This window comes from Heliangelus exortis, chromosome W (genome assembly GCF_036169615.1).
Source record: "Heliangelus exortis chromosome W, bHelExo1.hap1, whole genome shotgun sequence".
Taxonomy (NCBI): Eukaryota; Metazoa; Chordata; class Aves; order Apodiformes; family Trochilidae; genus Heliangelus; species Heliangelus exortis.
In genome coordinates this window covers 7,264,179-7,291,098 of record NC_092453.1, presented here as the reverse complement: position 1 = coordinate 7,291,098, position 26,920 = coordinate 7,264,179, and the positions used below count along the sequence as shown (strand labels likewise).

The window sequence follows — 26,920 nt, the reverse complement described above, 5'->3', positions numbered from 1 at the left end:
AGAGTTGTAGGATTTTTATTAATTTTTTAATCATTTTGTGGGATATTTTTTATACAGGCTAGCACTGTACTCTTTGCTAAAGCTGCTGATTCTACCATATAAACTAGAACAGAAAGTTCTCAGAAATTAAGTTGGTTCCCCTCCTTGTTAATTCACTGTCTGCCTCAAAACTGAACACCCATCTAGATTTGTGTTTGCAGAAAACATTCCCTGTACAAAGTCTGCGTAGCTACGCTGTTCTGACTGAGGAATGAAGAAGCTGAGAGTCCACTGAATTTTTCCCTGTACACCATGGCCTGATTTAGAGTTTGGTCAACAGAGAACAGCAAGTTAACCATAGAGATCATCGTCATTGTCTTCACTGTACACATTTCCCCCACTGCCGCTTCCTGTGCCTTGGCTTGGACCTGTGCCGCCCTGGTTACCTGATGGGAACCTACAGAAGGGGAGAGAAGGGATGCTGTTCAAAAGTGTCTCGCAGATTACCACAATCCCCTCCCTCCATGCCAACATCCTGGTGCCAAGTAGGACAGGCAGGAGAAATGGGATCAAGTCTTACAGCAGGTCACACAAGACATATGGCTGCTGGATGTTGCTCATGTTAAAGGAAAAAAGGGTTGATGAACTTCAGGAGCACTAAAAGAGCAGCTACAACTGACTCGCAGCACAGCTACACCTGCTACATGCTCAGCTGGCTTCTGTATATGCTGAGGAAAAATGGGAAAATACAGTGGAAGAGGGAATTTGATACCCAGAATTCAACAGAAAGCTGCCTCGGTGCTCTGTTCTGGGGCCACAATGCCTCCCCCACAGTTACCTGAAGCTGCCAAAGCCACGGCTCTGCTGTAGAGTCTGTGCAAACATTTCATATTTTCTGATGTCATTGTCACTGACAGAGCGTCGAGCAAAGCGCATGGCCTCCTCAAAGTGATCCCTTCGTATCTCAGGAACTGGGTCATCCTCCTCCACTTCCTGTAGTGGAACAGAGGGCCCAGGTGAGCTGCATGCCAAAGCTCCATGGCCCAACACCTGCCCTCTAGGCCAGGATGCTCCAATGCTAAAGTAGGGGTTGGAGAGGGACACTGGCAGATTGAGTCCCAGCTGCAGCAGGGGTCTCCTGAGCAATGACGACAATGAGACACCCCAGGAGGGCCTCACCCTCCCCCAAGATGAGAACTAAGTGCTCCAGTTCCACACTCCGTGCTGAGAGCCCACTCATCCCCATCCAAGAATTATGGAGAGGAACACACCTTGAGCGCGGGCAGGGGTGGGCTGCCTGTCTCACGAGCAGGGAAAGCTCAGAATGCCCCACTCACCATGGCGGAGGGATTGGTCTGCCTCTCACGTTCTCGCCTGATCTCACTCTCAATGGATTCACGGATGGCCAGTTTGCAGGCACGCTGGCAAATTTCTGTCAGGTCAGCCCCCGAAAAGCCATTGGTCATCTTAGCTAGGAAATCCAGGTCAACATCCTAGTGGGGGAAAAAAAAAAAAAAAAAAAAAAACCCAAAAAAACCCTGTAATTTACACTGTACACCCTCAGGTGAAAAAAGAGGTGTCTTTAGATCCCATGGTATCAAGGAGATGCCTCAACTTTGGCCCATTTTAAGATGAGCTGTCAAGGTTCTTGGTTTTGGGAAAAGTTAACCATGTACAAAAGCCAGCAACACTCCACATATACCCAGCAAGACCCTGCAAAGAAGCTGTAAATCCCAGACTGGTTTGGGTTTGAAGGGACCTTAAAGATCATCTAGTTCCAATCTCCTGCCATGGGCAGGGACACCTCCCACCAGCCCAGGTTGCTTCAATCCCCATCCAACCTGGCCTTGAACACATCCAGGGAGGGGGCAGCCACAACTTCCCCGGGCAACCTGTTTCAGTGTCTCACCACCCTCACAGGAAAGAATTTCTTCCTAATGTCCAACCTAAATGTCCCCTCTTTCAGCTTAAAACTGTTCCCCCTTGTCCTATCACTCCATGCCCTTGTCAGAAGTTCTTCCCCAGCTTTCCTGTAGCCCCTTCAGGTACTGGAAGGCTGCTAAAAGTTCCCTCTGAAGCCTTCTCTTCTCCAAGCTGAACAATTCCAACTCTCAGCCTGTCTTCATAGGAGGTGATCCAGCTCTCTCATCATCTTATTAGTCCTCCTCTGGACCTGGTCAAGCAGGTCCATGTCCATCTTATGCTGGAGGCCCCAGAGCTGGACACAGTACTGAAGGGGGGGGGGGGGGGGCAGTCTCACAAGAGTGGAGTAGAGGGGCAGAATGCCTCTGCACTGTTCACTTTCAAGAAGGGACAGGTTGACTTACGGATTTAGTATGATTTGTTCAGGTCCCAGCATTAGGAGTCAAATGAAACACTGTCAGACTGGAAATGGAGATGTGGCACAGGCAGACCAAGACAAACAACCTCCTTCTCCTTCCCCTCAACTGAGGAAGGTAGTACCACAACCTCCTCTGAAGCTTTCCTTCCCAACAGCACCTAAAAAGCACCTGCTGGCTTGGCATAAAATAGCTTGAGCTCTCACTTGACATCCACTTTCTCTGATTAACTCTCAGTTGCATTACTGCCTTCTCCCCAGATGAAGGACATAGCCCTTCTCTAGGATAGAGTTTAGCAACAATTTACTGCAATGATTCCTCTTCAATTTCCATTTTCCACCCCCGTTTTCTACATTTACTTTTATTTCAGAGTAAAAGAATCTTTTCCGTCTTGCCATAACAGGCTTTTCTGTTCCCATATTGTGGGCAGAACTCCACTACGTGATAAAGATCTGCTGTGCTTATACACCAACACCTGGTTTTGTTGATATCTAGACTTGGAGCTCAAGCTTCCCCCATCTCTTCATTTCTATGCTTCAGGGACTGAAGACTTCCCAGCTCTGTAGTGCAGGGAGCAGTCACCAGTCCCCTGCTCTATCCTTAGCTTGTGAGGAGCATGTGCAGCACTAAGCAAATCCAAGTCAGACACAGTCAGGGTACAGAACTTACCTTGGCAACTGGTGATTTCCTCAGGTTTGCCTTAAGAATAGCAACCCGGGACTTCTCATCGGGTAGGGGGATGTAGATGAGTTGATCCAGGCGGCCAGGGCGCAAGATGGCTGGGTCAATGATGTCTGGCCTATTGGTGGCACCAATGATGAAGACGTTTTTCTTGGTGGACATGCCATCCATCTCTGTCAGGATCTGGTTGATGACACGGTCGGCAGCACCACCACCATCGCCAATATTTCCACCTCGAGCCTTTGCAATGGAGTCCAGCTCATCAAAGAAGAGCACACAAGGAGCTGCTTGGCGGGCCTTCAAAAAGCAAACAGGAACAATTACTCCACGTTAATACCACCAGGTGAGGAGCACAGTGATTTCACATTAAGCCTACCCTACCATTAAAGCAACTCAGAAGTACCAGAACACTATTGCCACAAGGAGAGCTTGGAGGAGCTGCTTCAGAACAGTCTCCTGCCACACAAACCCTCAATTAAATTCTCACGAACAACAAGTTGTATTTCCCCAAAGCTGGAAGCATTGTGAACTGAGCAGAAGGATGGTAACTCCAATGCCCAAAGGGTAAGCTGGAGCCAATTGGTCTGGACCAGAACTCCCCCTGAAAGATCTGGGGGAGCCAGTGGGTTATATTTAGGCAAACAAGTATCAGTAGATGAGATATATCAAATGGAAGGGGGAAATCCAATTGCTGTGTCCAGCTACCTAATTGCTAGTTATAGGGAAAAGGGAGTCAGATCCTCCTTCAAGGTGTGTAGTGAAAGGATGAAAGACCATAAGCACAAATGTCTACAAAGAAAATTCCAGTTAGAAATAAGGAAAAAAAACTTCACACAGAGAGCTCAAACACTAGCACAAGGCCCAGAGAGATCAGGGATTCTCCATCTTTAGCACATGTTCAGAACATGAGGCCCTGAGCAACCTGATTGAATTTCCAAGTTCTCTCTCTGTTCTGGACAAACAGCTATACCAGATGGCCTCTGAGGTTCCCTCTCAACCTAAATTTTTCTTTCTCAATCTCCTTCCAACTTTGCTCTTCCAGCACCTTTCCTGACCACAGGAGTGAGAACTCCCAAGATAATCCATGCAGATACCTCCTATTTACAGGGGAACTGAGTAGTAGGAGTGAGGTCCTTTCTAAGCCATATATATACAATGAAGTATAAGAACAGAAGAGACTGTTTCAGTAGGAAGGGACCTACCACAATCATCTAATCTGTCATTGTTTGAGTGGAAGAACTAAAGTTTGAGTATGAGAAACTAAAGAGAGGGTCCTTAAGACCCTGAGGATCCAAGAGAGATGGAACACAGAGAGGTCAATATTCCCTCCCATTTCCTGCCCATATATAAAGTCAGGCAGACCAGAAGCCCTGCTCCTTTACCACCAGCTTGCCACATGCTCTTCAGAATCCACATCCATCGGGTGCTGGAAAGAGCCATGGAGCCCTCTCCTAAGTCAGCCCTGCTGCAGGGGGCCCTCAGGCACCTATCCCTGCCAGCATCAAGGTCGGGTTGTATATATCTGTGTATTTGTTCCTTACCCTATGTGTTACTGCCCTTCTGTTCTAGTAGACCTGTTTCAGTTTTAATTTCCAATTTTCAAGTCTCTTGTCCTTATTCCCCTTTTATCTTCCCTTGGGAGAGTAGAGTGGAGGGTAATAGAAAGCAATTCTGTCCTCTGGTTTTTGGTCTGCCCAAACTGCTAAACCATGACATAATCCAATTGCAGAAGACTAAGAACCCGTAGCATGTTTTGAAAATCTGTAGAAGGCGATGGCTAATGAGGTGTCAAAGATTTCAGGGATGCAGAGAATATCTATGCCATCCTAATGCTAGCCTTATGGTAAGACACTGGGGCATTCATCATCCTGTAACAACAGACAAATTTCAGAAGGAGAAAGCCATTTAAATAGCTATGTTGCCAAAGAGACTCAATTCCCTAACATCAGGAAAGCAGCCTCTGCTTTCAGTGCAAGTGGGGAAAACTAAACACAGAAGAACCAGGTCAGTAAGACAAATGCAGTAGAGACAATATTTTGGGGGTATCTCAGCACAAACATAGTACAAAGAATAGAACACACACTTACCTTGTCAAAGATCTCACGCACATTAGCTTCAGACTCGCCAAACCACATGGTGAGCAATTCTGGCCCCTTGATGGAAATGAAGTTTGCCTGGCATTCATTGGCAATGGCTTTGGCCAGCAGTGTCTTACCACAACCAGGTGGCCCATAGAACAGAACCCCTTTTGATGGGGTCATGCCAAATTTGAGGAACTTGTCTGGGTGCTCCACAGGATACTGAAGAACAAAGCAACCAAGCAAAAACCTCTTGTGATGAACCAGAACAGGTATGTACCTTAGAATTACAGAACAATTTGGGTTGGAAGAGACCTTCAAAGATCATCTAGTCCAACCTCCCTGCCAGGGGCAGGTACATCTTTCACTAGATCAGTTTTGTTTCTGCTCCTACCAGAAACACTACCTGAGATTTCTAGTGGGTTAAACACAAGATTCTGCCTGCTTGGTGCCACTGGAGCTTTTAAATGGGCACTGGTTTGAAAACCACCACAGATAAATTGTGAAGCTGACTTAAACAGTGTATTTTCACCTATGAACTAAATACCATTTCAGGTAGTTTTCCAGCACACTTAACCCCAGCTTCACTCTGCCCTGCAGAAGCAAAAGGGAACAGCTCATCATCTAACATATTTGCTCTGCCCTCCAGAGACATGCAAGAAAATTAGACTGAAAAGTATATTATTTTATTCACAGAGAGACTGTTTCTACAGTGACAACTGAAAGCATGGACATATCAAACCCAAACCACCCCAACGCAGGTAGACACCAGAAGTTTCTGCAGACCATTTATGACTTTGTTTCAGCCTCTCCTTTCATAGAAGTCTTCACAATTAATTCTCACCTGTCCCTATGCTAATACTGATGGAAAGCCCTTCAGAGACTCTGTATGACAATCTTCATCCACTTTCTGGAATATAAAGACACCATATAACAGGATTCTCAGCTGGTCTCCACTTAAAAGAAGCAATACTGCTGCTGTTTCTGTATGTAGCAAAACACCCACCCAAGATGTCACTGTAGACTCAGCTAAGGAAAGCCTGATGGTGCTCCCCAGCACCTTCCTGTCTTTAAGTTAACCAAGATGGAACAGCATCAGTCCATTACCATAAATACCATTAAAACTTTGCATTTCCCTGTTCACAGCCCAAACAGGAATATGAAGAGGTTCTGGATATTATTATTTTTCAAGCTGACTAGGCAAAAGTCTGTTGGAAACCCTTACCTGTACAAGTTCCTGTAGTTCTCTCTTTACATCTTCTAGACCACCAATATCTTCCCAGGTAACTTGAGGCACCTCCACCACAGTCTCCCGAAGAGCAGAAGGGTTGCTCTGGCTCAGAGCCCACTATCATTACAAGAAACAGCACTATATGAATTCTAACACATTATGTTCGCGTGCTTCAGATAAGCAATTAGACATTGCACCCAAAAGAAAGAGGGGCACTCATGCATTACCCTAAAGTCATCCATGGTCACAGCCAGCGAGTTCATCACTTCAGCATCAATGGTTTCATCTTCTAGGTCTATGAGATCCATCTTTTTTCTGATAGCCTGAAGAGCAGCTTCTGAGCAAAGAGCAGCCAAGTCAGCACCAACATGGCCATGGGTCTCATTTGCCACCTGAAAAAGCAGAGCACTGACTATGACTCACAGGGATACAAGCAAGTGTTCTGCAAGGGCAATGCATGCCCTGGTCACTCACTCAGAGGTGCAACAAAACTGAAGGACAGGAACATCACTGCTCTGCTGCAAATTCAAGACAAGTGCTATCACATACTTAAGACAAAGACACTGCTGTTCTACCTCCTACTTGAGATCAAATGTGCAACTGGAATTCAGAAGGTGTGCAGAAAGATAACCCTAAGGACTGCAGTTCTTTATTCAGGACAGAGATTACAGTAAACATTCAGTATGACCGCAATGTTCACCCAGCACAAAAGTTGCTGTTTCAGGCTTGTTTAATTTTTTAAGAGAACACCGCAGCAAACAAACCCAGGAAAACAGTGGCAAGGCACTTCCAGACTAGACTGATACATATTTGTTTCACATAGCTATGTCATTCTTCACTAGTGAGGATTTTTTGATCACTGGTAAACTAGTCAGAAGGAAGCCCAGAGATCACACATTCACCCAGTTTCATGCTGTCCTAAATGAGCAACTATGTTTACATGATCAAGCTTTAAATCTTGCACTACAAAACAGAGCATCACAAACATCTGTCTGCAGAGACAAACTTTCCTAACAGCATGCTACTCACCTGTTCCAGATCAACATCATCAGCCAGTTTCATATTTTTTGTGTGAATCTGCAGGATCTCCAGGCGCCCAGTGGCATCTGGGATACCGATATCTACCTCTCTGTCAAAACGACCTGGGGAGTACAAAACATATGTTGAGCTGCTGATTCTGCAAACTAGAGGAGCTGCAGTTGCTGCCTTCCTCTGACAGAGGAACCTGATTGTAGTGACATGAGGCAATCAGGTGCCAATAATTGCCAGGTAGTGGGCTTGACCTTGTGTTAAGCCCACCTGTGCCTAATTAGGGCAGGCCCCTACTGGGCATGAGCAGGATTAGGGGGCCAATAAAAGGCTCACACCTGGGTTAGCCAGTGGCTGGTTAGCCACCTTTGGAGCAGTAGTATTGACCTGGGCTAGTCAGAGCACCATTCATGAGATTCTATGGGGACACCTGGTTGGACCTTGGAGCGCCGCATCCACTGAAGAGGTTCTTCTTGCTACATCTGGTGGAGAATGCGGGCATAGACCTCAACCTAGCCCGCGCTCAGACGAATCAGAAGGAAGGGAGCCAGTCCGGCGCGAACCAGCGTTAGCAGAAAACCCGAGGAGTCGAGTAAGAAGATCCGCTACCTTTCCTTCTCTACCACTGATTGACCGAGAAAGAAAAAAGGGAAAGATGGGATTGTCAGCAAGCACCCCTGTTAATGAAAAGCTGGTGACACGGGTGAAGGAGCAAGAACTCTCCCACCCCCCGTCTTCTGCGGCCACGTGGGAACTCTGGCAGGAGGTCAGTGACCTGTTGGGAAGCCTCCGTGCCCAAGAAATGGCAAAAAACATAACCGGACTAGACGGTACATGGGGGGTGGTGATTAACGCCCAAAAAGAGATAAAAGCTGAGGTGGAAGCTGCCATCACCACCATTGCAGCACTTCCTTCAAAAGCTACAACGCCACCACCAGAAGCAGGCTCCGGTGTTGTCCCCACAGCACCTCCGCTACCCACCCCTCCTCCTGAGGGTGGAGAAACCCAGAAGGCGCTATTAGGGCTAAGGGACAACAGTCTTGCCATTAAGGGCATGACGGGGAAGTCACACCATTCCATAGCCGAGTTCCTGTCAGATATTGGGCCGGAGGAGGAAAAAGAAGCACCTACTCCGAGCACTGAAAGAAACGAGATGCCGACAGCCCATGCCCCTGAGATGGGCAGCCCCAGCTGCTGCCTGAAACCACCCCTACTGCCACCTCCCAGCTCAGAAAAAGAGCATGGGAAAGAAGCGGCCGCTCCATCAGCTGCACCCGTCGGCCTGGAGGACAAAATAAAAGCCCTCCTTGAACAAACAAATCAGGCCGTGAAATCTTTAGAAAAAAGGGTGACAGACATGGAACAACACTTGTCTTTCCATAAATATCGAGACCCACCCACCCTCCCTGATGATGACGATGAAGACGTTCCAACCCCGTTGTTACCAAGACAGAACAACCAAGGCATCAAAGGTGCTGTTAAACCCCGACCCGGAAGATGGTCTGGCCTCATCCGCGATGCCATTCTCGAAGGGGATTGGGAGGCCAGCACCACTGCTTGCCCTGTTCTACACGATAACAACGGGCCACCTCAATTCGAACAGCACAGTTGGAAAACCTTACAACAAGCCAAGAAGACCCTGAGAGAGGGAGGATTAAAATCAGAGAGTGGTCAGGCCGTCCTGGATTGGCTTTTCACCGCCGACACTAATTGCTCCCATGACTGTCGTAATCTGGCCAGGTACCTGCTCACCCCCTCCCAGCAGATTGTCTGGGTCAAAGAATGGGAGCGCCTGGCCCAAGTGGAAGCAAATTGCCCTCGAGCACCTGGGGATCCACCATTAGGGATAACCGCCAGATGCTCACGGGCTCAGGACGCTATGCAGATGTCCAAGTCCGGCTCCAATTCCCGACTGTGCTCCACCACGTCGCTGCGCACCTAGCCCGCCGAGCCTTCTATGTGGTCCCAGAGGCTACCCCAGTCCCTTCATTTACTGCCATCAAGCAAGGGATGAATGAGCCTTTTCAACATTTTGTTGACAGACTCTGGCAATCTATCATGACTTAATCCAAGCTGGGAGCAGATCAAAAGGAATCCATGTTCAAGCTGCTGGCGTTTGAAAACGCAAATCTGAGAATGAAGTCACTGTTCTCCACTTTACCAAAAACAGCTGACGTCTCGGAGACGCTAGAGGTAGCCACCAGGGCCACCCAAACTCAACAAAACCAAGGCATGGCCAATGCCTTTGCCGCCGCCTTGGAACCCACTCAAAAGCTCCTCGCGGCAGTTGCGCAGAAACTAGACAGAAGGGAAAATCGATACAGAAGGAGAAATCGATCAAGAAAATCCACCCCTGTCTGCTTTTGATGTGGAGCCACAGGCCACTCGGCAAGAGTCTGCTCAGCCACGGTGTGGTGTGACCGATGCCAGAGAGACAACCACAACAACCTGGCATGTAGGTTTGCAAAAAACGGAAGGCGCAGCGCGCAAGGCCCCCGCGCCATGACACAAGTAGCTGGGCCAGCGCTTTACACCAGCTCCCTGCCCCAGCCACAAGGGGAAGCCTGGGCATCGATGTGCCCTCAGCAGTAGACGTCACCCTCATGACAACACAGGTACACCGGATACCGACTGGAATATATGGACCGATTTACCAAGAAAATAGCATGATCGGAGCCTTACTAATGGGCCGTTCTTCCACTGGAGTCACAGGACTCGGTGTGCTCCTGAGAGTTATAGATGCAGATTATACAGGGGAAATCATGATTACTTGTTTTACATTAACGCCTCCCCTGATAATCAAAGCAGGAACCCGCTAGCACAACTGGTCCTCCTCCCAAAAATGAATCTGGGAAAGAACGCCCCCGTGGCATGAGGCAGTCAAGGCTTTGGATCTTCTGGAAGCACTCTGGTAACCTTAGTGCAACAGATGAAGACAAGGCCCATTATAATTGTAAAGTTGACCTCTGGAAAAGAGGTCAAGACCCTTTCCATGATGATGGACACCGGGGCTGATGTTACAATAATCAACCTTAATGTGTGGCCTCGTCATTGGAAACTTATCACTGCCCACAATGCCGTCCAGGGAATAGGTGGTGGTTCCACCCCCCTTCAGGCCCTTGAACCTGTGCAGTTACAGTTTCCCGAAGGACAAGCGGTGACCGTATGTCCCTATGTGTTACCGTTACCAGGACAACTTGGAGGGTTGGTTGGCAGGGAGGTTATGAGCCAACTAGGGGCTGTTCTCTCCATTCCTGAACCCATCCAACCCCCTCAACATTTTCAATAAGGGCCACTGCAGATGTGCCGCCAACTCCCAGACTGCAATGGAAGACAGACACCCCTGTCTGGGTGGAGCAGTGGCCCCTATCCAAAGAGTGGCTAGAAATCGCCAACCGTCTGGTAAAGGAACAGCTGGACGCAGGGCACATCCAGCCGTCTGTCAGCCCTTGGAACACGCCCGTCTTCGTAGTTCCAAAGAAGACAGGAAAATGGCGACTACTACACGACTTGCGCAAGGTCAACAACCAGATGTGGCCGATGGGCGCCCTCCAACCCGGGCTGCCCCTACTCACAATGTTACCCAGAAGCTGGCACCTTCTGGTTATTGACCTTAAGGATTGCTTCTTCACCGTTCCCCTACATCCTGAAGACACGGCTCGCTTCGCCTTCACCATCCCATCGATCAACAAAAGCGAACCTGCGAAGTGATACGAATGGGTAGTGTTGCCCCAAGGGATGAGAAATTCCCCAACAATATGCCAAATGTACGTGGCATGGGCACTCTCGCCGATCCGAAAAGAAATGCCGGACACGCTAATCTACCACTATATGGATGACATACTGCTTTGCCAGAAAGCCCCGTTCCCCGACAACATTAGTCAGATACTGGCCGATCAACTGAAGACAAAAGGATTAATTGTAGCTCCTGAAAAAGTGCAAACACAATCGCCCTGGAGCTACTTAGGGTGGCAAGTCACTCACGCCATGGTGAGACCGCGAAAACTGGAAGTGATCAGTTTGATCAAAGCATTGAATGACGCCCAAAAGCTAGTGGGCGAGCTTCAATGGGTTCGACCCGTTATAGGTCTCACCAACGCAGATATCCACCCCTTTTTGTCACTATTGCGGGGCACGCAACCAGGTACGTTAGTGGACTGGACCGATAACCATACCAATGCGTTAAAACGAGTCGTCCACAAACTGGCAACCGGCTTTGCAGATCGTCGAGATGCCACCCAAGCCATTGGAGTCTGGGTATGCAACCACCCTTCATTCCCATTCGCACTGCTGTTACAGGATTTCAACTGGAAAAGGAAAAATGGGGAACACCACCATGACAACCAAAGCTCTCCAACATAGGACTCGATAGCTGTAGGAATAAAGGCAGCATGTATTGATAGCACAGAACAATTGATGGAGACAGGCTGGTTATCACTCAAACCATGGAGTGAACCTAGCCCCGGGCATGCTGGATAAGCACGGGACTTTCTGCAGATGCAGACCCCCTTGCTTACAAGTATGCTAGATAAGCACGGGACTTTCTACAGACTCCCTTGCTTGTAAGATCTCCTGAAAAACAGATGAGTGGTGTAAAACAGAGGTTGTTATCTCCCTACCATGTAACTAATCGTGTAGTAACATGCTAACTGTAACTAATCAATCAGGTAATTCCATATGTTATGCGAGATAAGAACAAGGTATATAACTGTGTGTAAGAGTACGAATAAACGGAGTTAGTTTGCATCAAACTGTTTCCCCGTCCTTCGTGCGGCAGATAGCCATCTTGGAATGGTTATTTCCACCCCACACGGCCCGGAAAGGTATCTGGCAACAAACCGAGATAACGGCATTCCTGATACGAAAGGGACGACAACGTTGCCTTGAAGTAGATGGTCGAGAGCCAGGATGGATCAGCATCCCTATCAAAACAATTGATTTTGATTGGTTGCTGCAACGCTCTATACCACTACAACTCGCCTTGTTCAAATACTCTGGAGATATCCGTCATGGAGGCCCAAAACACAAGCGCCTGCAGGCCATCAGCCAGTTCCATTGGATAGAACGACCAATTGTTTCAGAGCGTCCAGTGCCTGGTATCACCGTGTTCACTGATGCCGGAAAAAGGTCGAAAACGGCCACCTGCGTATGGCAGGATAAGGGACAGTGGAAGCAACATTTGATTCCGGGCACCGACAAAGACAACCTGCAGGCTCTGGAACTACTGGCTATCATTTGGGCCTTAACACAGTGGCGAAGTGTCCCCCTTAACATCGTCTCCGACTCGCAATATGCGGTAGGAGTGGCAAACCGTATCGAGGATGCTCTTATCAAGCCAGTACAAAACCAATGGCTACTGGAACTCTTCCTCACATTACAGCGTGTGCTGAAAATTCGCACACAGCCGTGCTGTATCCTTCACATCCGTAGCCATAAAACATCATTAGGCCTAGGGGAAGGAAATGCAAAGGCTGACTCCCTGGTCAGCCTAGGAATGCAGGGTCCCGTAAGTCAGTTCGCGAAGGCTCAAAACAGCCATTCCTTGTTCCACCAAAATGCCAGGGCGCTGAAGCGCATGTTTGCAATTCCATGGGAAGATGCAAAAGGGATTGTTAAAGCATGCCCTCAGTGCGCACAATTTGGCCCTGCCCTAGGAGTGGGAGTCAATCCACGTGGGCTGCAAGCAGGAGAGATCTGGCAGATGGATGTCACCCACGTTCCAGAATTCGGACGACTCAAGTATGTCCATGTAACCATAGACACATTTTCAGGCATGCTTTGGGGGACAGCTCAGACAGGGGAGAAAGGTCTACATGTGGTCCGTCACTTGACCAATTGCTTTGCTGTTATGGGGGTCCCTCAAGTAGTAAAAACTGACAATGCGCCTGCTTATATAGGCGGAAAGGTCAAGCAGTTTCTTGCTACTTGGGGAGTAAAACACATTACAGGAATCCCTCACTCGTCTACAGGCCAGGCGATAGTGGAAAGAGCCAATCGTACCCTGAAGACATATTTACAAAAGCAAAAAGACAGCAAAGGCATGGACCCACAGATGCGGCTTAGCAAAGTGCTTTTTGCACTGAACTTTCTCAGTCTAAGCCGCGATTCCCACCAACCCCCCGTGTTACTCCATTACTCGTCTCAGAAAATCAACCGCATGCCGGAAGTCCAAATCAACTACAAGGATCCATCTACAGGTCAGTGGGTAGGGCCCAAGCCGCTCCTGTTTAGTGGAAGAGATTATAGCTGTGTCTCCACAGACTCCGGACCTCTTTGGGTACCCAGTAAATGGACACGCCCTGCCGCGACCAGATCATTAATGGACAATGATGCATCATCCAGCAGCTCAAACTGAATAACCTTGTTGATACTTTTGAACTTTTGAATAGAGGAATTGTCATTTTTGTTGTATTTGTGTTTATTATGTACTTATTACAATTGTCATGGTAGTTCTTCAAAAAAAAAAAAAAAAAAAAAAAAAAAAAAGGAAATGTAGTGAAATGAGGCAACCATGTGGCACTAATTGCCAGGTAGTGGGCATGACCTTGTGTTAAGTCCACCTGTGCCTGATTAGGGCAGGCCCCTACTGCGCATGAGCAGGATTAGGGGGCCAATAAAGCTCACACCTGAGGAAGCGAGAGGGAGGCCACTTTCGGAGCAGTAGCACTGGTTCAGGCTAGTCAGGCCTGAGAGCATTAGACTCAGAGCACTATTCCTGAGTTTCTCCTGGAACACCTGGTTGGACTTTGGAGCGCCGTGCCCTAAAAGAGGTTCGTCTTGCTACACATGATGATGAACCACAAACTCGTACAATTTCAGAAAATGCCAGGGCTTTGGGTTTCTCTGCAGCATCTATCAGCACAGTAGCAGTCAGATCATAGAAGGAGGAAAGGCTTTAGCCATTTAGGAAAAGTGAGACTACTGTATTAACTAGAGTTCAAGATTATACAACACAGAGGATTGTAAATAAATCCTCATTTATAGGAAAATATGCTTCCCCTAACCAACACACCATGAGACATTTTTCATAGAATCATTTAGATTGGAAAAGACCTAAGATTGTCAAGTCCAACTGTTAACCCAGCACTAACAAGGCCACCACCAAACCATGGCCCTCAGCACCACACCAACAGTTTTAAATACCTCCAGGGATGCAGACTCCACCACTGTCCTGGGCAGCCTGGGCCAATGCTGTTTATTCCTACCTTTGTGTCCTCAGCACAGGAGTCCACAAATACAGAGATTTAATTTTTCAGAACTTTCATAGCAGTACCCAAGTGGTGAAAAACATGAACTGCCCCAATATACGGGAAGGCAGGAAACCTATGTATTACTGCAATATTGACTAAGGTATGTACACCTATCATTTTCCTCTAGCCATAGCTGTGCATTCAAATGCCTCACTACAACATTTAAGAGGTTGGTTTTTTCCTGCAAACTTGACTGGTTTGCTATTATAGACTTTACCAACCTGTCATACAACAGAACTTCATTCACATTGCAAAGTTTCAAAAACCTGAATCTCAGAAACTACCAGACTTCTCATCAACAGAGGTAAGAGAAATTGGACAATTCAGATCCTTCTGCAACCTGAGGAACAACCCCTTAAGCGTTTAGTCTTGAAATAGCCTCAACTGATGAGGTGAAAAAGCATGCTACCCTGTATTTTGTTATTTCTACAAGTTCTAACCTAATAAAGCACAGAAAATTATACAAAAGGCTGGAAGCCTAGAAATGAATTTCAGATCAATAACTGGAGACAAGTCACTAGTTTATGCAACACAGAGAAGAGGTCTAATATTAACTTCTGCTATATCTTTCCAATGCCCCTAAAGCATAGCCCATAACAAAATATCTGATACAGACAAAAAAAAAAAAAAAAATGGCAGTCATGGTTACCAAATCGCCTGAGTGCTGGGTCAATGCTGTTAGGTCTGTTGGTAGCTGCCATAACGATCACATGTGCTCTCTGTTTCAGTCCATCCATAAGAGTCAACAGTTGAGACACTATGCGACGTTCCACCTCTCCATGTGTCTATGGAGAGAGAAAGTAATGATTAGACCAAAAGCTCTACAACACAGCACAGGAGCTAGTACTGTACCACAGCAGACAGATACAATAGATGCAAGTTGTTAAGAAATATCATGAGCTATATATAATTCTTCTGATATCCAACTTCTGACATCCAACTGAATTCAAGTGTTAAATACTTCTTTATCCATCTTGTAGTCAAATGCAGAGATTCACACCAGCTGTTACCAAAAAAAAGATGTACTCCTTTACCTTCTACAGAATTTCTTTACCTTCTCTCTCTTAGGAGCAATGGCATCCAGTTCATCAATGAAGATAATAGCAGGAGCATTCTTCTCTGCTTCTTCAAAGGCTTTCCTCAGGTTGCTCTCAGACTCGCCAGCCAGCTTGCTCATGATCTCAGGACCTGGAAAAAATAGTGGCACTGTAGCACCCAGAAGAGAGGCAGCTAGCCCCAAGGCATGCAGATGAATTTTTTTAGTACAACGTTCGCATGGGAGTATCTATATTTCAAGTCAAAGCAAATACTATCAAACAAGTTTGGTAAATTTGCAGCTGAACATGCAAGAACCGCATGCAGAATTACTTTCTATAATTATTCTGGTGTTTTCAGTTTACTCAACAGAATGCAGCACTAGTCAATGAGCCACCTTTAGCTCCCTATTTCCTTATCCTATTTCACACTCGGTGAGCTTCTCTGTAATGTGCCACCACACACAGTTAATGTCAGTCCTAGCTTGTAAGAGAAGCAACCAAATTATATGGTTATGAATTATCAGGGTAGGGAAGGAGAAAGCTTTAAGATATTGAAGCTGTCTTTAGCTTCAAGGTATACGTTTACCTCCGTAAGACCCTCTAACTGAGTTCCCCCCCCCAAAAAATAACCACCAAAAAAACAACAGCCCAAAATCCCCTCAAAGAATAAAAAAAAACATGTAAGCGCATCAGTCCCAGAAGGAAGAACAGCATTCCCCTGAGATACCTGACAATTGTTGAACACTAAAGCAGGCTCACAGATTTATTCTGGTTTTACACATTTTTTTTTCTATTACGCTGATGGGAGTGGTAATGAAAAGTATGTTTTTAAGAGATCCAAGAAAAAGAAACCTGACTCTCAGGAGTGCAAAGCTGCTAGCTGATTGAAGTGCCACTGGTGCAGGCAGGAACTAAGAGTGTTTCATTACAAGTAACTCACCAATTCATACCAGCTCTGTTTACAACACTGCCTGCAGCTCCAGGCTCGAGACCAGCAAAAAGAGAACACATCACTAATTCTGATAGTGGTATTTTTTTATTATGCAACAGAAGTGCAAGTATCTAAAGAAACATCTGGCTCATTAGCATGCAGTGACACCTTCCACACACTTAAGAAGTATATAAGGGCAACGTGGTTAAAACCAGTCCATCTACATCCGATATCTTGAGAAAGAAAGCAAGTCACTTCCCTACCGCAGCTCACTGCTATGCTCACCACTTAGCTTTCACCTTCATGGGTCTAAGTGACTGAAATCAGAAAAGAAAAGCAGCACTCTAAATACATTGAGTTATTCCAGCACTGACTATAAAATGGGACAGAAAAACTGAGGAAAATTCAGAATCTGGTCCTTACTGGACATAAACCAGTATTCATCTCAACTGCTAGAGGTGAAGAGTGATCAATAGGAGGTTCTGTCACTTGTAGCTGAGTCCCAAGGTAATCCTTAAAGCTCTCAGGACAGTTCCTCCCAATTAATGTTATGTAAAACAAAACAGGTCTTGTGCTTTAGTTGAGGGAAAAAAAGAAATCCACAGAAGACCAGCTTCTTTTTCTGAACGGAACATGCTGGCAGCAACAGAAATAAGTGTCTTGCACCCATATACATAGAATAATCTCACCAATTAACGCACAGCTCTGCCCTCTCCAACATAAATGAACACTCAGCCAGACTGAAAGTCCCTGCATCGCAACTCTCTTTCCAACCACCCTGCTACAAAACTATCAAGCTTAAGGGAAGTCTCACTACAGATGCTTCCACACAAATGGCCTCTAAGCATCCCCAGAGGCACACTTCAAAGAGGTAAGGAAGGGTGTCAGGGAGACAACATGGCTCTATAAGCCCTATAAATACCATTTATTATAATGAGATGGATGAATAAGCACGCAGCAGATCTGGGGACAAGGCAGCCACAAAACTTACCATTGATGAGGAAGAAAAAAGCCCCCGTTTCATTGGCCACCGCTCGGGCAATCAGTGTTTTACCAGTGCCAGGGGGACCATACAGCAGGATTCCACGTGGAGGCTGAGGACAAAGACAAGGTGGTGAGCTAGTATCTGAATGCCTAAGTAGCTTCACAGTGAAGCTGTAAGCATTTGATAAAGCCAGTCCAAATTTGCAATGCAAACTCCTACAACAGATGCCATCCCAGCATTGCTATCAACACCCTTACTACTTTGCATGACACACAAAAACCTTCACAAGTTGCCAGTACTTTAATCTGTGTCCAAAACATGTAAAGAAATACTTTCCTAAAACCAGCATTAAAAACACCCCACAAATTACTTATTACCACCCAGTGCACATGGGGACTTACCTTCACCCCTATGGCCTTGAAGAGTGCAGGGTGCCGGAGGGGAAGTTCCACCATCTCTTTTATTTGAGCCAGCTGCTTCCGGCAGCCACCAATGTCATCATAACCCACTTCATTCAGTGATTCTTCTTCATCCTACCCGGAAGGAAATACATTAAATATTTCAGTGAAACCAGTAGTTCAACAATCCCTCCTGGTCTTCAGGACCCAGGAATCCAAGTTTTTGCTCATTTCCATTTTTTGCTGTTTTGAGATTCTCACTTTCAAGTCTTCCTGGTGTCTTGTACAATTGTTTCTTAGTTCTCTCTTCCCAGACATGAATAGGGAAATGTCTGCTTGTACCTAGACCTCACTTAAAGAAAACCATAGACAATGAAGCCAAGTAAAAATGTACTTTTCCTTAAACTGTAAGTGATATTTTAAAATACTTGACATACCCTAGTTACCATACAGTTCTCCAACATAGTTTTTTTTCTTTTGGGATTGACTCAAATTAACAGAGAATGTTAAGATCCAAATGTGCAGATAAGACCAACTAATCCAGTACAGCTCTACAGCATCCATTCATCTGGCTGTCCAAACCGCTACTGGCCTTAGTTATCTGTAACATTAGGCTACACTAAAAAAATAAAACAACATCGCCTGGAATCTCAGAGGGGCTCAGTCCAAGCCCCACAAACAGGACCTACTACTTCAAGCAGGATGCTCAGGGTCTGGCCTTATCAAGCGCTGAAGGTCTCCAAGTCTGGAGATTCCTGCCCTCTCCAGGCCTTGGGGAAACCTTTTTCCTAATATCTACTGGAAATTTCCCTTGATCCAGTTTGAGGCATTGCCTCTAGTCTTGTCCTTTGATGGAGTTCTTAGAAGAGCCTGGTTATCCACCCCTTCCCATGAGGCAGTTGCCAGTAAAGCCTGCCTCTTTGCCTTCCTTTCTCCATGCTGCATCAACCCATTCTCCTAGCTGCTCCTCATTCCTTCTGACCTCAGGCTCCTCATCATTTTGGTGGCCTTGGCTTAACTTGCTCCTATCTGTCTCTTCTGTGTCCTTAAGAGCCCAAACTGGACTTATCCAGTGCCCAGACAGTCTCACGAGTCAAATAGAGGTGAATTTTTCAGAAGGAAGCTAACTACAAACCAGCACTCACACCAATTTGCAGGTAGGAAAAAGACACTTCAAGAATTATACAACCAACTTAGCTCATTTCTGAGATTTCCTACTCTGTAACTGTAAGGTGGCCAAGATTTCAAATTTCTCACTGAAAAAGCACTGATTGCTTTCTTTTAATGTGGCAAGAAATTTAGCAACATTGTAAGCCCTCCCCTACTATGGATCAAGAGAACTTTGCAATTAAAAGATGCATTTAAGTCCAGCATGAGATATGTGAAAGCAGATGCAAAACCAGCTGCTGCCAAAGTATCGCACCTCATCAGCAAACCTAAGCATTGGTGCTATCTCAGCATATGAGGAAGGACAGTGGAAGCACATTTCTCTGACTACCTTCAGCAGCAGCTCATCTCCTGAAACTAAAGATTTTAATCATTACATTCAATAGACAAAATGCCAAAGCAAACTGCAAACACTGCTGCTCTGAAGAACTGTCACTGAAACATTTCAGACACAGGGGATTCAGTAGAACTGCATGGCAAGATTCTGCTCACCTCTCGTTTGATGGGCTCTCCTTCACAATGGATCACTGTGTCTGGAGCCACTATGCAGTAAGGACTTGGATCTGTCTCCACCACTTTGAACTCTACTGCACGCATCCCTCCACGCACCAAGAAGATGTCACCTGTAAAACCCTACACTTCAGTAGCTTGCTACAACATATGTCAACCCTTGTACTACCTGCAGCCCTAGAGGACAAGGAAGTGGGTTACATAGGCATAAAAACACCGCTTGGCATTTTTAACACTGTTCTACATTTTAAACTCAAGAGCTTCATGTACTGTGACTACCCAAGCACCATTTAGATTTGTAGAACTTGAAGTTCTCATATTTCATCCAGAAACAAAAAGCAAACAAAACCAGCAAACAAAAGAAAGAATACTCTGCTCAAGTACAAAACACAGATGCAAGAAATCACATTTCTTTTCCATTCAGTTTCAATTTAACCTTTTTAAAACAGACAGACAAAGTCCTAACTGAATAAAAATTAATTTTGAATTAATAACTAGTTGTTACCAGTTATAACCGGTTATCCTCTGAAGTAGAATAATATATAATACTGCACTATGACTCCTAGCTAAACTGGACTACAGAAGTTGGATAACTTCAATTTGTTTATACTGCATAAGGACCTATTAGTTCCAGCAGAATTGGTACTAGCACAACTCTAAAAGTATATTTTTTTAATGCACTCTCCCAGTTGTTAATTACTTTGAAAAATTTAACTTACTCAGGGTGCCAGCTAGTATATCCAACCAATTCATTAATATGCAGGTAACTCCCAAATCTCATCAAACAACTCAGGAGAAAAATTAAAATTAGTTCTACCCAAGCCTTTTCTGATGCTCTCCCATTCCATGTATCAAAAAAATGCAGGAGAACTATCAAGCTGCTCTGCCAGCCAGCAACAGATACCACCCCTTCTTCTGAAGATGAGGAAAAAATTAAATAATCAAAATCCCACTCTAGAGATGTCAGTCAAATGCTTTGTGGAGTGTGCAAACTTCTAGAAATTCTCTTTATTCAGTCTCAGGACTAACTCACACTCACTGGCAATACTTCAATAACAGGTGCTATTACCTTTCCTGATGGGTCTGTATGCTTCCAGGAAGTATGGCTTGAGATAGACCTCAAAAAGATTCCCTGTGATCCCCTCTACCGTGTCATCAATTGGCAGCACATGGATACGTTTGCCATATTTCACATCTGGACAAGGCTGGATGCTGCAACAGAAGAAAACTCCAGTTATCCATATCATCCTAGACTTACACCCAAGTCTGGAAAAAGCAGTGATGTCCCTTCCCAGGCCAGTACAAATGCCAGAAAGGACCCTCCAAAGCCCTGGTGAGACTTCCTACTTGCATAAGAATGCTGACAAGGTAAATATCGTGCCCATCAGCAAGCTAGTTTTTACTAACACGCTAACACACTTTCCTTCACTCCTTTTAGCCCTATCTGAAACTGCTGTTGAGTTTTATACTTTCTTCCTACCCCCTGCTCTTCTGTAACCCCCCTTGCTATCCCCAAGGCACATTCACAAGTTGCTAATGCAGCCTAATGACCTGCAAGTCATGAGATAACATGTTTTCTCAAGGAGCTACTGCTGAACCAAAAGGAAAGAGAGCTGGGGGAAACTTTGTCTTTCCTCTCTCTCTCACATAACTTACTACAGAGAATAGAGCTCCTACTACTGATAACCTTGATTCTGAGCAAAGGCTCTCACAATACCAACCAGTGGTAGCCAGGTGTCTGTCAATCCCCCTTTGTGGAAACTGACATTTAAGTCCAAAGACCCCTTCCCCCTTTTTAAATAAACATTTCAGCTATTATTTTACAGTGTAGGTCAACAGCATACTGTAGTGACAGTTCTGAGTACCAAGCTCTGGCAGAGGCAGAAAGCTCAAACTGGCTTTGCCAGGTAAGAAAAGCCTACATGGAACTGCAGCTGAGCATGTGACTTTTCATATGGTACTTTGAGACTCTCAATAGATTCTTTTACCACATACTTTACAGAGAGAAGATAAGGGTAAAGACAGGCTGCACCGGAAGGAAAACTGATGACAGACTACAAGCAGGAAGTGATTAGCATGTGAATCTGGATTTCAGCAGAAACCATGCCACAGTAACACAATAAGTACTTAAAAAAAAAAATCAACAACAAAAAACTTTGAGAGCAAGGGGTGTGAAAATTCTCTGACCCTTGCAACTAAGCTAAGACAGTTGGTAACATACCTGTAAGGCTGAAAACCACTAGTCACAGTCTCAGCAGAGAGGGGGAGAGCACAGGCTGAACTGTCATACCAGACATTACTCAACCTCACATCAGGTTAAAGTATCCACCTTTATTTTAATTTCAGACTGAATCAAAGCACTGTTCTGTTCCAACTACAGTCATATTTAAAACTTGCATTTTCTATTAGTAGAGAGATGGGTGGAACAGACTCATTCCTCTCCTCTACAAAGTTCATATGAAACACATTTTGCATTTAAAAATTATTCCAGGTATCATCCCAGGAAGTCTAGTATCAGAAACCTGGTGCCAATTTTCTCAGAACACGTAGGATATTCCAGATTAGGAAGATTCTCAGGAGGAAGAGCTGTCTGCAAATTAGCATTTTTTAAGACATGCTCACACATTTTTCCTCCCATTCCCATCATATATCATCCCAAATATACACATGAATATATATCCTAAAATGTATACTTCAATGCTTTCCTAATACCTTTTCCAAGCATTATAGCAAAAGTCCTGTGTTAGACATAGACCTGAGAATACATGATCCAGGAATGCAGCACCTGGCTGAAGAGCAGCCCTAGGGAAAGGGACCTGGGGGTCTTGGTGGACAATAAGCTTAACATGAGCTAAGTGTGCTGCAGCAGCAAAGAAAGCCAACAGGATGCTGGGCTGCATCAACAAGGGCAGCAGCAGCAGCAAAGTCATCATCCCACCCTACTTAGCACTTATCAGGCCACACCTGGAATACTGTGTTCAGTTTTGGTCCCCACTATAAAAAAAAACCAAACAACTGTAGATAGATTGGAGAGAGTCCAGAGAAGGGCCACAAAGATGATCAAAGGACTGGGAAACCTGCTGCAGGAGGAAAGGCTTAGATAACTGGGTTTGTTCAGCCTGAAGAAAAGAAGGCTCAGGGGAGACCTTATTACCCTGTTCCAGTACTTAAAGGATGGCTACCAAGAAGATGGACACTCCCTTTTTTACAAAGAGTCACATGGAAAAGATGAGGGGTAATGGGTGCAAGTTACTCCTGGGGAGATCCTGATTGGACATCAGAAGAAAATGTTTCACTATGAGCACAGTCAAACATTGAATATTCTCCCCAGGGAAGTGGTGGATTCCCCAACACTGTACACTTTTAAGACTAGGCTTGACAAGGTGCTGGGCCATCTCCTCTAAATTGTGTTCCTACCTAGAAAGATTAGACCAGATGATCCTTGAGGTCCCTCCCAACCTGGTATTCTATGATTTCTAGCAAGTTTTAACTTCTATTTGTCATAGGGCAGCTCAGTGCTCAAGCTAAACATACTACAAGACCTATTACAATGTTGCTTACTGCTTTCCACAGTTAACTTTGTGAACTTTAAAAATTTAGACAGGAAAAACTTGAATTCATCTGACTAAATTGGGGGACTGTGACAATGGTGGGGTAATTGAGCTTAATTTAATGGCAGAACCTGGGCTCATGAAGGTCCTGTAGAGACTTCAAGAATCCTTAGCATCATTTTCATTTCATGAAACTCAGGGATATGCAGCAGTTCAGCAAACTAGTTCTCACCTGATCACATCACCCAGGTGCACTCTCAGGTTGTTGCGAACAACCCTATTCATGCGAATCTTCTCATCTGAGCAGGTATCATCTGACAAAACAATGCAGACTGCTTCTCTCCTCTTCTTTCCTTTTAGCAAGACAGTGTCTCCTCTGAACAGTTGCAATTCATCCATTTTTCCCTATAAACAATAATAGCATTAGATCAAGCTTTTGACAAAACAAGAATTCAAGCGTTTGAAGAAGAGCTATTTGATTTTGGAGAATTACATCTTGGGAGTTATATACTAGATCTAGAAAGACAGAGGCTCCCACTACATCAGTCAAGAGCTAATCCTGAAGCCAGACTAATGGCAAAAACTCAACTGAATCCTAGAAGATGAAAATCAAAATATATTTTATCATGGAAGTGTTAGAAAACAAGACAACCCTCATCCCTCACTTACAACTGCTGCAGCTTCTGACACAAATACTTAGATTCATGTTGCAAAGTTACATTTCAAGTTAATAGGCAACAGTTTGCATATTACCAGGTTAAATGCTTTACTTTTATAGAAGACGCACCTGGGACAGTGACACAACACTGTTGTCTTCATTGATGGCTTCATCAACAATTAAACGATTAGGTCTGTTCTTCTGCTTCAGAATAGCAGTTGATAAGTCATCTGCTTTAGAACTGGAAAAGAAAACAGAAGTTAATGAGTCCAAGTGATATCACTCCCCCCTTTCCAGCCACCTCTCTGTTTTGGTCTCCATTTTGTACAGGTTTCTTTGTTGTCTTTTGAAAATCATACTTGTTTCCAAGACAAAGGAGAATATTATTCCTAGGCATTCCTATTCCTGTTTCAGAAGTTCAAAGCAGAATGTTTTATGTCACTAAATATAACTACTTTACTAGCCTCAAATGGAAATAGGTATGACGCTATTTATGAAAAGTCATCAGTGAGATGTTGCCAACTGTAAGAATTAGTCAGTCATCTGAAATCACATGTAACCACTGCCACTGAAACAAAAGTTCAAGTCTATTTGGTGTCAATTCACAGATAAATAGAGGAACTAAAGGACAATGCTGCAGCTCCCCTGACAGGAAGAGTTGTAAGAGTTTAGCCTGTTGAGGCCTATTAAACCTAGCAACCCAGTAGAAATAATCAAGCACTCACGAAAAAGGGTTTTACACTTTAATTTTTTTTTTAGGACATAAGCACCTTTCCATTAAACCTTCACAGGAGTCACTGCAGCTCTAGCCCACTAAACCACAAGAAATATGACAGATATATTAAAAGCTTGAAGGCATTAAAAATGGAATAATGATCTTCAAGAAACAGCACGCACACATCTAAATGTGCAGGATCAGCTTCAGTTATCTGATCTGACAGTTCTGCAGACAAAGAAACAAAAGTGTTAAGGAATTACATGACAGCTGCACAGGAGAGTGATGTTATTTCTCCTACAGACAAGGTTAAGGACTTTGACAGACAAGCACTACCCATCTTTCAGTAGCAGTTTAGAATATTATTATCACCATTTGCCCTAATTGCATCTCTCCTGGGGGTTCTTCATGCTACAACTGAGAGGACAGAGCAAAATGTGTCTGTGCATCTCAACCATACACTCAGACAAACCCCAACATCTATGTATCAAAGACAGTTGGATGTGGTGATCTTAGAGGTCTTTTCCAACTGTGACAATTCTTTGATTCAGAGAGCCTGAACTGAAAATACTAAGCAGGAAAGCCTAAGGCATAGGCTGGGGTTCTCTCCTGCCAACTTTCCTATGTGTGCTGGTAATATTCTGCAAAGGGTAGGACAGACAAATACCCTAGGTACATTTAAAGCTCTTCAAAAAGTTTCCAGTCAGAGAGTGCCTCATACACTTTCCCTCTCACTCCCTTCTTTCACTAACTCAAAGAGAGAAACTGAACACAAAATTTAGTTTTAGAGCTAAATTCAAAGCCTGCATCAAGTCTGCCCCTAGACAGAGGTCAGAAGGGAGGATATAATGGCACGGCTAATGGCCAAATTTGCATATGAAGCACAAGACATCAATACTATCCCAAAAGTAAATAGTAAACTAAATAGCAACTAAATAGTAACTGTTTTCCAGTTGCAGAGTAACTTTTGTTGATTCCTATGTGGTGAGAACAACTATGCAAAAGTCTTTTTAAAAGACTCTCAAGGGGCAATGAAGTAAGTAATTCACGTGGACTGGGAGCGAGACCAGTAGTACTAACTTTTGAGGAGCAGAAAATATGACCCTCAGCCCGGAACTGAAAACAGAGCGAGGCAAGACACTGAAGACAGAAACACAGCCGATTGTCTCAGTTGTCACTGAGGCCAGCCCGGCAGAACATGTCTCTAATGCCAAGTCACTTCTAGCCCAGACCCGATGGCCGCTGCGAGCCTGCGGGTAGGAGGCTAGGACATGCCTCTGGTCAGCCACTTCGCTGCTTTCTTTCACCGGCGCTCCGGTGCCTGAAAAACAAAACCCATCCTGGCCGAGGCCCAAGCAGGACGGCCCCGAGCAGACGCATGGCCAGGGCCCAGCGAAAGGCCTGACCAGGCCTCTCCCCCTTCCATGACTCGACACTTTCCAGGGAGGCCGACGAAAGGGAGGGGAGTAGTGGCGCGCGGGGGCCCCCTGCGGGGACGCTCCTGGACTGGAGCGGCCCATGCCCATCCCCCTCCCTGCCCTGCCCTGCCCCCACCTCCTTAGAGCCTGCGTGACACAGAGAGATTGGGGGCATGATCAGGCCCGCCACCGGACCCGACCCACCCCGGCCAGCGCCGCGCGGAGGCGAAGGGAGTAGGCCGAGCCAGGCCCAGCACCGCCGCGGCCAGGCCTAGGCCACGGCCTGCTGGCGGGTGGCCCACACTTACTCGGATCCTGAGGCCATGGCGCTGTGGGGGGGAAGGGGCGAAGATTAGCGGCCAGCAGAAGCTCCTCAGCAGCGGGGCACAGCGGCGAGTTTCGGGCAGGCTCGCAGCGGCGAGACAGAGCGCTTCACGCTGACGGAATCTCAGAGCCAAGTCATCGGAAGAAGCAGCTCCACCCCCGCACTGCCTCGCCAGCCTAACAACAGCGTGCGCTGACCAATCAGAAATTCCGCCAGTGCCTCAGCCAATCGGGGAGGTGGAAACGAGGAAGAGAAAAGAAAAGAAAAGAAAAGAAAAGAAAAGAAAAGAAAAGAAAAGAAAAGAAAAGAAAAGAAAAGAAAAGAAAAGAAAAGAAAAGAAAAGAAAAGAAAAGAAAAGAAAAGAAAAGAAAAGAAAAGAAAAGATTAAAAAAGAAAAGATTAAAAAAGAAAAGAAAAGAGAAAAAAGAAAAGAAAAGCAAAGAAAAGCAAAGAGAAAAGAGAAAAGAAGAAAAGCAAAGCAAAGCAAAGAAGAAAACAAAAGAGAAGAAAAGAAAAGAAAAAACAAAAGAGAAAAGCAAAGAAAAGCAAAGGAAAGCAAAGGAAAGCAAAGCAAAGCAAAGCAAAGCAAAGAAAAGAAAAGAAAAGAAAAGAAAAGAAAATATTAAAAAAGAAAAGAA

At 45.3% G+C, this 26,920-nt stretch overlaps 1 protein-coding gene across 1 annotated transcript; it reads right to left on the bottom strand.

Annotated features, from left to right (window-relative positions):
- Positions 1-26,460, bottom strand: LOC139789203 (transitional endoplasmic reticulum ATPase-like). Its single transcript, XM_071729717.1, has 17 exons — positions 26,266-26,460; positions 23,954-24,065; positions 23,399-23,571; positions 20,685-20,827; positions 19,598-19,728; positions 17,942-18,073; positions 17,547-17,649; positions 15,642-15,775; positions 15,237-15,372; positions 7,338-7,450; positions 6,536-6,700; positions 6,303-6,425; positions 5,087-5,299; positions 2,988-3,296; positions 1,317-1,472; positions 818-972; positions 1-436 (listed from the first exon to the last, which is right to left on the bottom strand). The coding sequence occupies exons 1-17, from the start codon at positions 26,280-26,282 to the stop codon at positions 331-333; spliced, it is 2,421 nt and encodes an 806-aa protein (XP_071585818.1). The 5' UTR covers positions 26,283-26,460; the 3' UTR covers positions 1-330.
- Positions 26,461-26,920: the final 460 nt, after the last annotated feature.

Coding starts and splice junctions, on each gene's coding strand:
- LOC139789203 (XM_071729717.1), bottom strand. Junction 17,650..17,941: donor TCAAGGCCATAGGGGTGAAG/GTAAGTCCCCAT, acceptor CTTTGTCCTCAG/CCTCCACGTGGAATCCTGCT. Junction 7,451..15,236: donor CCCAGCACTCAGGCGATTTG/GTAACCATGACT, acceptor TGTACTCCCCAG/GTCGTTTTGACAGAGAGGTA.